Here is a 14,253-nt window from a genome sequence, read left to right as displayed (position 1 = left end):
TTTACTTACAAAAAAAGTTCTTAGGTTCAAAAAAACATTCAGTGAACTGAAAAACTGTGGTCGGTAATATAGGTATTTAGCTGTGTCACATGCCCTTAATGATAAGATCTGACACGTGTACCTATTCAAAGAAATAGAATTTAGGTTGCGCGATGCGTATGAGGACAGGGTAGTAGATAACAGCTTTCGCATGGGCAAAGTTCAATTTCCACGTGTCTTTACATCTTGAAAAGTGACTAAGGATTCTAAAGTCAATTTCCACGTGTCTTTACATCTTGAAGAATGACTAAGGGTTCTAGAGTAGGGATAAGTCTATATAAGGGAGGTAATAATCAGGAAGAGCAGAGAATTTGTCAAGCTCCCATCAGCTTCGGTTTTTATGCATTTTCGAAACAAAAAATTTAGACGTTCTTTATTAATTAAAGCCTACAAATGTATACGTATTGCATTGAATAAAATTAAATAATCTCAATTTTGCTACGAATTCATAGTGTTTTTTATTTTACGAAATAACCTTTATCTCGATTTCAGGCTAACGTTGTAACGTTTTTAGCAGTAACGGACATTAAAATCCGCAATTTAAGGGCATGTGATACTTAGAAAATTCTCGATTTTGCCAGTTTTAGGTTCCCCTGGCTTTTTTTCTAGAATAATAAATATTTTGTTTTTAAAAAATTGGGACATAATAGCGAACATGCTAACGGACGTCCCCACACACTTTTTTTGTAGGTTAATTAAAAAAAGTTTTAATTTAGCAAAATGTGATTAATTTGCATAGCACTTAGGGAATAGTATCGATTTTTTCAGTATTAGATTCCCCCGGCTTTTTTCCTAGAATAAGAAATATTTTGCCTTCAAAATTTGGGAAATGATAGCAAACATGCTAACGAACGTCCGCGCACACTTTTTTCGTGTTTTTTTTTTATCAAAAAATTTTTTGATAATGCTAACAACGTGCGTTTATATTTCGAGGTTATGTGTATTACAATTCACCCGAGCGTTACTTCCAAACTACACAATATTTTTGGACGAAAACTTTCGACTTACAAATAAACATAGTAACTAATCTCCCAGAACTAACCTTGTTTGCAGGCAATCAAAAAAGTTTATTTCATAAATAATTTCCAGATTATCGGAAAGGCAGATATGAAAATCGACGCAACCTCAAAATAATGCATATGCATAACATTTTTATTTAGCACAATAAATTTTTTTTTATTATCCCTCAAAAAAGAGTCTCAAAAATTTGGGACATGATAGCGACCATGCTAACGGACGTCCCCAAACACTTTTTTTTTGGTTTAATTCAAAAAAATTTTAATTTAGCAAAATTTGATTAATTTCCATAGCGCTTAGGAATTAGTATCGCTTTTACCAGTTTTAGGTTCCGACGGCTTTTTTTCTAGAATAATCAATATTTTGTCATAAAAATTTGGGAAATGATAGCGAACATGCTAACGGACGTCCCCCCATACTTTATTTGTGTTTTTTTTTTCAAAAAGTTTTTTGATATTGCTAACAACGTGTGTACATTTGGAGGTTACGTATGTTACAATTCTCCTGTGTGTTGCTTCCAAACTACACAATATATTTGGCCGAAAACTTTGGACTTGCAAATAAACATAGTAACTAATCTCCCGGAACTAACCCTTTTTGCACGCAATCAAAAAAGTTTATTTCATAAATAATTTCCAGATTATCGGAAAAGCAGAGATGAAAAACGACGTAACCTCAAAATAATACATATGCATAAAATTTTTATTTAGCACAATAAATTTTTTTTGTTATTATCCCTCAAAAAAGAGTCCGGGGACGTCCGTTATGACATTTATTAGCATCTGTAAGTATCACATGCCCTTAAGAAGGGCAGTAAATTTAAAAAATTTGAAACTTAGCGGTCTACAAGTTACCAGCAGAGGGCCAGGGCCGCCCCAGGACGTAACACCTTGTTGATACTTGGTGGTGTTGGCAGCACCGTAACCGTGTTTGTTTTATTTGTCATTACTCAAATCAGTAAAAATCAGGGTTGTGTACGTAATATACCTTAGGTAAATTACATGAGATTTTTGACGCAATTTACGAACGTAGATTACGTCAAAGATAAATATCTTTGATTACGTACTCAGTTTTGTACAAAACGTAATATACGTTTTCAAGATGGCACGACATTATCATATTTCGTTCCATACCTTTAAAATAGCGCCGGTAGCGGTATGCGATATTATGCTGCATGCATGAAATTTAAAGAGAATGAAAAAAAAGTTATTATTCTGCAACTTCGACAATGAATAGAGGCGGCAGACCGAGGAATCCATGTTGGGAAGAATTATCCTTCCTTTAAACAAAAAATTGTAAAAATGTTGCGTTTTGTCAGGGATGCAACCGCGTATTATCGAATATGGTTAAAGCATCTCTGGTTAAAGAAAGGTTAAGAAACCTTAGGTAAACTTGCAAACCATCCGAACTGCAAATATCTTGAAAATAAAAAAACAAATCATTCAAGGATTTTCGCTGATTTCAAAACTTTTTTTCAGAAAAAAGTGCGTTATAATTATGAACGCATCAGAAGAAAAGCTGATGCAATTAGACGAAAGTAGTCAAAATAATCCCAGTGGGCACAAAATTTGGCGACGTCTTTACGATATCGTTACGACATCCTTACGACATCCTATGTCCATGTCGTTAAGGTGTCTGTACGATGTCGTAAATAAGTCGTATGATCTGACGATGTCTTCACGATATCGAAAAGACACCGAACTGACATGGATATAGGCAAAGATATTATATATAGGATGTCGTAAAGATATCGTAACGATGTCCTAAAGACGTCGCCAAATTTTGTGCCCACTGGTATAATTCTAAAATGAGTGGTGTCAATTTTGATATTCTTGGTGATATTTTTATGTGAAATGAATTTCTGATAAACAACAGCAATGTAAGTCGGTACACATAAGCATAATTAAAAAAAGTGAGGTTATATAATTCTCTATCCGAGTCCACCATCATTTTTACGATTTTTACAGGTTTTTTACGTATAATACATTTCTTACGTATAATACTTCAGAAACCTCGAGTGATGCATCACTGCACAACCCTGGTAAAAATGGTAAAAATTAATATTCCCCCCCCCCCCCTACCCTAAATGGCAAGTTCAAGCCGAAAAATGTCTCGAACACGAAAATTTCTTTATTTGAAAAACCCTAAAAAGAAAAGAAAAAAAATGTTAAAGTTACATTTATGTAATAAAGTTAGGCGATTGCGCAATACAGTCAAACCCAGATTATACTGAATTACACTGGGCATTCTTCATTGATTGTCAGAAACAGTCAGAAACGAAAAGGGGTGACTGACAATAAATTGCTGACAATCGAATTGAAACAATCAATCAAGGCACATGACTCAACTCGCGAATCGCGCCATTTTTGCGTTTGGACGCTCATCGTTCAGTTCGTTCGTACGAAGAATTCACGTCTCTCCAAAAAACATGGTTATCGCTGTAAGTTAATCATTTTTCTTTCTTTTCTTTTTAATTAGATCAAGTTAAGATAATTATTTAAATATATTTATTGAATTAATAAATTAAGTGAATAAATAAACGAAGTATTTATGAGTTTGACGTGTCAATAATGAATACGATTTTGATGGTTAAGGTGGGTGATAAGCTTCCTTCGGTGGATTTGTTTGAAAATTCACCGGTAAATAAGGTTAATTTGGCTGTAGAAGGAGCTGGCAAGAAAATCATCGTTTTCGCTGTTCCCGGTGCCTTCACTCCAGGATGCTCCAAGGTTGGGTGAATTATTTGTTTTATTTATGCGAGTTATACATTTTTACACAGGTGGAATAACCTTATTGGAATAGACCTTCAACTTTTTTGAAAGTTTATATAATATATAATTAGATCCAACAACCAAGGTGGTATCGATTCTCCACAAATAAATTGTGTATAACAAAACTTGACACTTTTAACATGAACTTTAAACATGAAAAATCTAAATATATGGAATAATTTCTTTTAAAAACAAAATGGTTGAATATCAACCATACAAGATTTTCTATAAAATAAAAAGAATTTTGAACCCAAAAAGACGAATTTTCAACATGAAGATAATTAATTTTCAATCATACGAGTGTATTAACAACTAAACATTTTAACTTTCAATTCCAAAAGTACGAATTTTTACCGAAACAGTTGAATTTTCGACCAAAAAAGTTGTCTATCAAAATAGTTGAATTAACCGAAAAAATTGTTGTTTAACAAAATAGTGGAATCCTCAATCCAATATTTGAACTCTCAACCAAAAAGATGAAATTTCAACAACAAACAATTATTTTTCCGACGAAAAAGTCGAGTTTTCCATAAAATAGATGAATTTTTTACCAAATAATTAATTTTTAAACTTATAAAAAGGGTACATTTCTAACGAAAAATGGGTTAATTAAATTTTCAAATAAAAGAATTAATTCTCAACAAAACAAAAATACAAATTTTCAACAAAGAAGTTAAATTTTCAACCATGTAGGTTAACTTTCAATCTAGTAGTTCCATTTTTGAACAAAAAAGATGATTTTTCAAACAAGTATTTAAATTTTCCAAACAAAAGATTAGTTTCCTACCAGAAAATATGATTTACCAACAAAAAAGTTAATTTTCTACCAAATAGCTGAATTTCTGACAAAAAAATATGACTAAGAAAGTCAATAATGTCAATAATGTCATTGTCAATAATGAAATTGAATTGATGAGTAAATTGGAAAATGTTTAACTAAGCGCGATAAATTCCGACTCAAAAATATAACAGTAGACGAATTTTCAGCTGGAAACGATAATTTTTCAATTAAAAATATTAATTTTCAACAAAAACTGGAACTCATAAAAACACATAATTGGTTTTTAATCGAAGAGATGATTTTTCTACAAAAGAATTAAACCTTCAACCCAGAAGATGATTTTTTTTTAACCAAGAAGATTAATTTTCCAAAAATTCAATAGTTAAATTTTCTACTAAAAAATATGTCTTTATCAAAATAGTTGAATTTCCAAGACAAAAATCGATTTTTTTAGAAGATAGTTCAAATTTCAAAAACAAAGTTAAATTAAACGAAAAAAAAAATAAATTTGTAACAAAATAATGGAATCCTTAACTCAAAAAAAGATGAAATTTCAACAAAAAATTAATTTTCTAACGAAAAAGTCGAATTTTCAACAAAATATAAATTTTAAAGAAAATACAAATTTTCTACTAGGTAGGTCAACTTTCAATCAATTGAATTTTAAAACGAAAAAGATGCAATTTTAACGAAATATTTAAATTTGTCACCTAGAATTTTTTTCCAGAAAATATAATTTATCTAAAAAAAAGTTATTTTTCTACCAAATACTTAAATTCATTCATCACAGATTGTCGCCTATTCACATTTTGTTACGTATTTTCAATTTTGTCACCTATTTTAGGAATTTGTCACCTTTTTCTCATATTTTAAGGTTTCTCATCGCTTGTCACCTTTTATCAGTTGAAAAAGTACAATTTTATTCAAAATTACAACTTGTGAACCAAATGATCGAATTTTCAAACAAAAAAGATTAAACTTCAACCAGGAAGAGTTGCATTTTCAAACATAATCTTAAATTTTTAAATTGAAAAGATGAATATTTTACAAGCCAGTTTGAGTTTGAAGCAAGGAAGACTAATTTTCAACTAAAAAATATGAGTTTTCTAACAAATGAGGATTTTTACACCAAAAGGATTGATTTTCTATCAAAAAATACAAGTGTTTAATAAATCAATTGAAATTTTGATAAAAAAATTACTTTTTAAGGAAATAGTTGAATTTAGATTAATTATAAACTAAAAATATAATTTTTTTAAAATAAAAATAATTAGCTTTCAATCAAAAAGTATCAATTTTGAACCAAAAAAGATGACTTTTTAAAAAAACAGTTGAATTTTCAAACGAATAGTACAAGTTTTAACCAAGAGATGAATTTTTTGTCAAAAAGGGATATTTGTTTAGCAAATAGTTGAATTTTCCACCCAAAAAGACGATTTTTTAAGTAAAAGAGAATTTTCAATCCAAAAAGTATCAATTTTCGACAAAAAATATGAGTTTCTAACAAAATATTTGAATTCAGATTATTTCTGAAAAAGAAATATAATACTTTTTGTTTTTGTTTTTGATAAAAAGAACTATCTTTCAATCAAAATAGATTTTTAGAACCAAGAGGTTAATTTAAAAAAAGGTAACTTTTTACGAACGTAGTTCAATTTTCTATAAAATAAATAAACTTTCAAATAATTGGTAGAATTTTGAACTAAAAACCAAAAATATAATCGTAGACTTTTCAATAAAAATGATTAACTTTCAAATATAAAAGGTGAATTTTCAACAACTAAAAAAAAAAAGATTTTTGTACCAAAACATACATTTTCAACATAAAACTATGAATTCCCAATAAAAAAAAAGAATTTTCTACCAAATAATATAATTTTTTTACCCAAAACGATTACTTTTTATCAAAAGACTTCAATTTCCAATAAAGTAGTTAAATCTTTAACTAAATAGTAGAATTTGTGACCAAAAAGTAGAAATTTGAACCAAAAAAATGATTCATTAGAAATTCCACTCCTTGGTTGAAAGTTGAACGAATTTTTTTTTCATTTCATATTTTTTTAAAAGAACTGATTAATTGTCAATTAACTTTTTTGTTGTTATTTCATGTTCTCGTTGTTAAAATTATATTGTTTTATAGAGAATTCGGCTTTTTGGCTTGAAAATTCAACAAATTGGTATAAAATTAAACTGTTTTGCAGAAATTTTGTTTTTGTTTTTATTGAAAATTCATTCTCAAAGAAAATTTATCTACTCCATTTTTGGTTAAAAATTCAACATTTCGGTTAAAAAATTATTTTGTTGTTGTTGAAAACTCGTCTTTTTTAGATAGAAAATAAATTTTTTTGGACAAAATCAAGTCATGTTGTAAATATATAATTTTTAACAAAAATCTTAATTTTTAACCAGACAATTGTATTTTTAACCAAAAAAGATGATATTTCTGCAGGAGATGAATTTCGAAAATAAAAAGATGAATCTTCAACAAAATAGTAGAATTTTTAAGGAGACATATTTGTTAATTAAGACAGAAAAAAATGCAATCAAATTTTTAAGCCAAACAGACGAATTTTAACAAAAAATGTATTAGTTGATATTTTAACAAAAAATATTTTAATTTGGAATAAAGACCAGTTGGACTAAACCAACAAATATGAATTTTCAACAAAATACTTTATTTTTATCCAAAAAATTGCACTTTAACCCAAAAATTTATTATTCGACAAAAAAGATGAATTTTTAACAAAATACATCAATTTTCTACCAAATAGTTTAATTTCCTGCCAAGAATAAGAATAATCTACAAAACAGTAAATCTTGAACAAAAAATTTAATTTTCAACTGAAACATATTAATTTTTAACCAGAGAATTGTACTTTTGGCCAAAAAAGGTGATATTTCTAGAAAAGAAAAAACATTTTTTAATTAAAAATATTTATCTTCCACAAAATATTTGAATTTCTAAACATAAATTTGTTAATTAAGAAAGGAAAAAAATTGCAATCAAATTGTTGAATTTTCAAGCCAAAACGGTGAGTTTTCAACAAAATAGTTAAATTTTCAACCGAGAAGTATCATTTTAACAAATATGTTCAATTTTTAACTGGACAATCCGAATTCTTAACAAAAACTTGAATAGTAAACTTTTCAACCGAAAAGATCGAAATTTGAAACTATTAATGCAGTGGAAAAACGAGAAAAATAAGGGAACAGGAAAAAGACGATAAATAGGAATTTTGATCATTTATAGACTAAAAATAACATTTTAAATTAAGATTGAAGTTTATTCTTAATACTTTCAAAATATTAAGTTAGAAAACTGAAAAATTTGTTTCAAAAATCAAGTTTATTTTACATTGAACACTTTTTGAGTCAGGATTTCACATAAGTTTAATGCTTAAAAAATGTTATGACACTTTTTTTAAAATTTGTGGCACCACACTTTTTTTGTTCCCTGAAATGAGACCGAGGCTTGAGAATTCGAAATTGAATAAAAATTAAATATCAATATAATTATTGGCAGACTCATTTACCCGGCTACGTTCAGAAAGCAAGCGATTTGAAATCTAAAGGAATTGCTGAAATTTATTGCATCGGAGTCAACGATCCCTTCGTCATGGCTGCTTGGGGAAAGGATCAAGGAGCCGAAGGCAAGGTACTAAGTAAAATTCCAATCTCGCGAATTTATTGTGATTATTACAGGATCACCTTAGTCACTGTTTATTTAATAAATTAACCCGTCGGATAACTTTTGAAATATTTCAGGGTATTTTAAAAGATTTCAAGAAATTTTTAATAATTTGAAGGGATTTCAGAAGATTATAAAATAACGACATTTTAATCATTATTTTCAAGAATTTATTAACAAGAGTAGGGTGTCAAATATTTTTAGGTATTTTCAAATATTTCAAGGAATTTTCAGTTGATATCAATGTTTCAAATTTAATGAATTTTTAATCAATTGTAAAGATTTTAGTGTATTATTTTAAAGTCCAAGGAATTTTCAAGCGGTTTAAAATGTTTTGAGGGGTTCCAAAAGATTTCAAAGGATTTGAAATATTTTTCATAATTCCAAGAAATTTTTAAGATCTTTAAAAAATTTCTAAAGATTATAAAGGATTTGAAATGTTTTAGGGCATTTAAAAAGATACCAATGATTGTTTAATAATTTAAAGAGGTTCCAAGCGATTTTAAGATAAAGATATTTTTATAAATTTTCTAAGAATTTATTGACAAAAATAGGGTTTAAATGATTAAAAATATTTCAAGGGTTTTCAAAGAATTTGAAATATTTTAGGGTATTTTAAACGATCCCAATAAATTTTTTTTTAGATTCCACTCATTTTAAGGTATTCCAAAGGATTTAAAAGATTTTAGGATATTTTAAAAGATTCCAAGAAATTTTTTATTGATTTCAGTAATTTAAAGGAATTTTAGAGAATTTTAAATATTTGTGGGTATCCTTTTAAATTCTAAGGATTATTTCCAACTGTTTCATAGAATGTTAAATATTTCTGGATATTTTGAAATATTCTTAGGAATTTTCAGTTGAATTCAATAATTTAAACTAATTTTAAAGATTTTAAGGAAATTTTAACTCAGTTCAATAATTTGGAGGCATTTCGAAGGGTATGAAATATTTTAGTGTATTTGAAAGAATTCCCAAGAATTTTTAGTGGATTTCAATCATTTAAATGTGTTACAAGGGATTTTTAAATAAAAATATATTAATAAATTTTCAAATAACTTATTAAAAAGAATAGGGTTTGAAATAATTTCAATCCATTCAAGGTATTTCCAAATATTTTAAAGAATTAACAATATTTTTGGATATTTTCAATAATTTAAAGGAATTTCAACGTATTTTAAAGATTTTAGGGTCTTTTTAAAAACAAAAGGATCATTTTAGTCAATTTTCATTATTTAAATTAACCCGGTGGTAACTTTGGAAATATTTCAGAGCATTTTAAAAGATTCCAAGAAATTTTTATTAGATTTTAATCACTTGAAGAGGTTTCAAAGGATTTTAAAGTAAAAATATTTGAATAATATTTTCAAACATTTACCTACAAGAGTAGGTTTTCAAATATTTTAAGCTATTTTCAAATATTGCAAGGAATTTTCAGTTGATTTCAATATATTAAATTTAATGGATTTTTATTCAATTTTAAAGATTTTAGGGTATTTTTTTAAATTCCAAGGAATTTTAAGTTGATTTCAATATTTATAAATTAATGTATTTTTAATCAATTTTAAAGATTTTAGGGTATCTTTTTAAAGTCCAAGGAGTTTTCAAGAGCTTTAAAAAGTTTCAAGGGGTTCCAACAAAATTTCGAAGGATTTGAAACATTTGATTCTATTTTGAATAATTCCAAAAAATTTTTAGGAGCTTCAAAAATTTCAAAAGATTTTAAAGAATTAAAAATGTTTTAGGACATTAAAAAGATTCCGAGAATTTTTAATTGGATTGCAATAGTTTGAAGGGGTTCCAAGTGATCTTGAAATAAAGATAAAAATATTTTTATACATTTTCAAAGAATTTATTGGCAAGAATAGGATTTCAAAAATTTTCAAGGATTTTCAAAGAATTTGAAATATTTTAGGGCATTTTAAAAGATTCCAATGCATATTTCATAGATTTTAGTAATTTAAAAGAATTTCAGAGAATTAAAAATATTTCTGGGTATCTTTTTAAATTCTGAGGAATTTTGAAGAACTTTAAAGTTCCAATTTGTTTAAAAAGATTTTGAAGCATTTGAAGCTATTTTTGATTTTAAAAAAATCGCGCGCTTTCAAAATTTTAAGGAAGTTGAAAAGATTTTAAAGGACTCGAAATATTCTAGAGTATTTCCAAATATTTCATATAATGTTAAATGTTTTTGGACATTTTCAAATATTGCACGAATTTTTCTGTTAAATTCAATAATTTAAACGAATTTTAAAGATTTTAGGGAATTTTTCTTTGAGTTCAGTAATTTGGAGGGATTTCAAAAGGTATGAAATATTTTAGTGTGTTTTAAAAGATTCCTAGGAATTTCTAAAAGATTTCAATAACTTGAAGGGATTCCACGGGATTTGGAAGTAAAGATATTTTAATAAATTTTCAAAGAATTTATTAAAAAGAATAGGGTTTTTAATCATTGCAATAAATTCAAGGTACTTCTAAATATTTGAAAGAATTTAAAATATTTAAAAATATTTAAAGGAATTGTCGAAAAATTTCAATATTTTAAAGGAATTGCAACAGATTTTAAATACTTTAGGGTATTTTTAAAAACAAAATGTTCACTTTAATCAATTTTCATTAATTAAATTGATCCATGGGTTAAGTTTGAAAATAATACAGGTATTTTAAAAGATTCCAAGAAATTTGTAATAGATTTTAATAATTTGAAAAGATTTCAAAGGATTTTAAAATAAAAATATTTGAATAATTTTTTAAGATATTACCATCAAGAGTAGGGTTTTTAAAAATATTTTAATGTTTTTAAAAATATTCCAACGAATTTTCAGTTGATTTCAAAGGATCTGAAACATTTGATGCTATTTTTAATAATTCCAAAAAATTTTGAGGAGCTTAAAAAAATATTGTAAAAACTTTAAAGAATTAGAATATTTTTAGGATATTAAAAAGATTCCCAGAATTTAAAAAGAGATTTCAATAGTTTAAAGGGGTTCCAAGGAGTTGAATGATTTAATAATATTTCAAGGGTTTTCGAAGAATTTAGGGTATTTTTGAAAACAAAATGTTCACTTTAATCAATTTTCATTAATTAAATTAACCCATTGGTTAAGTTTGGAAATATTTCAGGTATTTTAAAAGATTCCAAGACGTTTTTAATATATTTTAATAATTTGAAGGGATTTCAAAGGATTTTAAAATAAAGTTATTTAAATAATGTTTTAAAGCATTTATTAACACGGGTAGGGTTTCAAATATTTTAAGGTATTATCAAACGTTCCAAGGTATTTGCAGGTCATTTCAATATTTCAAATTTAATGGCTTTTTAATCAATTTTAAAGATTTTAGGGCATCTTTTTAAATTCCAAGGAATTTTCAAGCGGTTTAAAATGTTTCAAGAGGTTCCAACAAATTTCGAAGGATTTGAAACATTTGATACTATTTTGAATAATTCCAAGAAATGTTTAGGAGCTTTAAAATTTTTTTAAGATTTTAAAGAATTAGAATATTTTTGGGATATTAAAAAGATTCACAGAATTTTTAAATAGATTTCAATAGTTTGAAGGGGTTCCAAGCAAATTTTAAAATAAAGATATTTTAATAATTTTTTTCAATAATGTATTATCAAAAGTAGAGTTTCAAACATTTTAAGATATTTTCAAATATTCCAAGGAATTTTCAGTTCATTTTAATATTTCAAATTTAGTGGCTTTTTAATCAATTTTAAAGATTTTAGGGCATCTTTTTAAATCCCAAGGAATTTTCAGTTGATTTCAAAATTTCTAATTTAATGGATTTTTAATCAATTTTAATGATTTTAGGGTATCTTTTTATAGTCCAAGGAATTTTCAAGAGCTTTAAAATGTTTCAAGGGGTTCCAAAAAATTTCAAAGGACTCGAAACATTTAATGCTGTTTTTAATAATGTCAAGAAATTTTTAGAAGCTTTAAAAATTCCAAAAGATTTGAAAGAATTATTTTTTAAAGATTCCAAGAAATTTTTTTATAGATTTCAGTCATTTAAAAAAAAAATTCAATTCAATAAATTAAACGAATAAATATTTTAAACATTTTAAAGAATATTATATATATTATATATTATAATATAAATATTTTAAAGAATTAAAAATATTTTAGGATATTTTCAAATATTTAAAGGAACTGTCGAAAGATTTCAATACTTTGAAGGAATTTCAACGGATTTTAAAAATTTTAGGTTTTTTTTTTAAGTTTCATTTAGTCCAGTCATTTGGTACTTTTAGATGGTAATTTATGTGGCAGTAAGTTTTTTTCTCTTAATTACTTCATTTGGGGGTGCATAATTTGGGGTCAGGTTCTGTGAACAGGATTTCGTCCCGGAACACAGAAGTTTTTTTGGGAAAAGGTGCAAAGTGTCACATTCCATTGGATTCGAGCTACAGAAAAACAAAAAAAAACATGTGGTTTTTTGGCAAAAAATTGGAAAAATCGGGGTTTTTTGAAAGGCCATAACTCCGAGACTATTGGTGATAGAACAAACTTTTATTTTTTATTCTTGCGCAGAATTGTATCTACTTTCATTTTTGTAAAAACTCTTTTACCTCTCAAATGGAAAGGAAAGCACAAATCCAATCCTGTTTCGCAGAACCTGATCCCATATTATGCACATTATTATAAACAGAAAAAACTCGAGATACCTGGAAAACCCCTGAAATTGTCGGAGAATTTTTTTTCTCCAGAATTTTAGTTAACAACCTACTTTAATTCTTATAGAAATATATAATAAAACTAATAAATTTCTGTAGGTGCGAATGCTTGCTGATCCAGCAGCAGCTTTCACAGACGCTTTGGAATTATCCGTCGATCTTCCTCCCTTGGGCGGAAAACGAAGCAAGAGATATTCGATGGTGGTTGAAGACGGCATTGTAAAAGAACTCAATGTCGAGCCAGACAATACTGGCCTCAGCTGCTCTTTGGCCGATAAAATTAAGACCTAAAGGGCCAGAAGAAAATTTTTTTCAGGTTTCTGCCGGAAAATTACATTTTCAGTATTGAACAATCACTATTCAGTACACAAATTACAGTTCTTCTTTTAATAAAATGATCTAAGTCAGTTTATCTTATTAAAATCTTATTTTATCTTTATCTTATTAAATATCTTATTAAAATATCATTAATTATTCATCTTTTCTCATATAATACAAAGTATGTCGGCAGAAAACTTTAATTTCGTTTGAATTCCAGTTGCTATAGAATATAAACTGCAGATTAAAAATCCCAGTGTTCACGTTATATAATAGAAAAAATGTATAAATGTTCGAATCACACTTTTTACAGTAAACTATAACTTAAAACACCATTTTTTGTATTTTTATTTATTACTGTACTCCTTCAAAAACTAATATTTCTTTTGTAAGATAAAATAAATACAACTGCATACAACATTAATGTTCATTTTCATTTAGAACTTTTCAGTTTTTAATATTATCTTTTATTTTTTTTTTTTAGTAAATTCAAGTCACTATCTGACAATACTAATTATCGCCAAATTTTAAACCTAGAGTATTAATTGTCTACCGAAAAGGGCTATTTTTTAAAGAATATACATGACTTTTCAACTAAGAAATATTATTTTTCAACTAAAAATGGAATAGACAACGAATTTTCTGCAAATCTGTTGAATTTTTAAGCTTAAGAGACGAATTCTCTATAAAACAGTTCAATTTTCAACGTGAAAAAACTAATTTTCGCCAAAAAATGTTATTAGTTGATGTTTAAACTAAAAAAGATTTTAATTTTAAGTAAAATACAGTTGAATATAATAAAAAAAGGACGAATTTTCCAGTAAAATACTTAAATATTTAACTAAAATAGATATCATATTTTATTTGCAACCATACAGTTGCATTTATAAGCAACAAAATTTATTTTCTAACAAAAGAGACGAATTATTAATGAAATACGTATATTTTTTATGAAATAGTT

The 14,253-nt window shown here is 26.6% G+C and overlaps 1 protein-coding gene across 1 annotated transcript; it reads left to right on the top strand.

Moving 5' to 3' along the window:
* Positions 1–3,203: 3,203 nt before the first annotated feature.
* On the top strand, positions 3,204–13,627 carry LOC117178979 (peroxiredoxin-5, mitochondrial). The gene is made up of 4 exons (XM_033370575.1): positions 3,204–3,496; positions 3,651–3,785; positions 8,132–8,263; positions 13,074–13,627. The coding sequence occupies exons 1-4, from the start codon at positions 3,395–3,397 to the stop codon at positions 13,263–13,265; spliced, it is 561 nt and encodes a 186-aa protein (XP_033226466.1). The 5' UTR covers positions 3,204–3,394; the 3' UTR covers positions 13,266–13,627.
* Positions 13,628–14,253: the final 626 nt, after the last annotated feature.

This window comes from Belonocnema kinseyi, chromosome 8 (genome assembly GCF_010883055.1).
Source record: "Belonocnema kinseyi isolate 2016_QV_RU_SX_M_011 chromosome 8, B_treatae_v1, whole genome shotgun sequence".
In the NCBI taxonomy this organism is placed as follows: domain Eukaryota; kingdom Metazoa; phylum Arthropoda; class Insecta; order Hymenoptera; family Cynipidae; genus Belonocnema; species Belonocnema kinseyi.
Note: the sequence above shows the minus strand (reverse complement) of the source record. Positions and strands in the feature narration are given on the sequence as shown.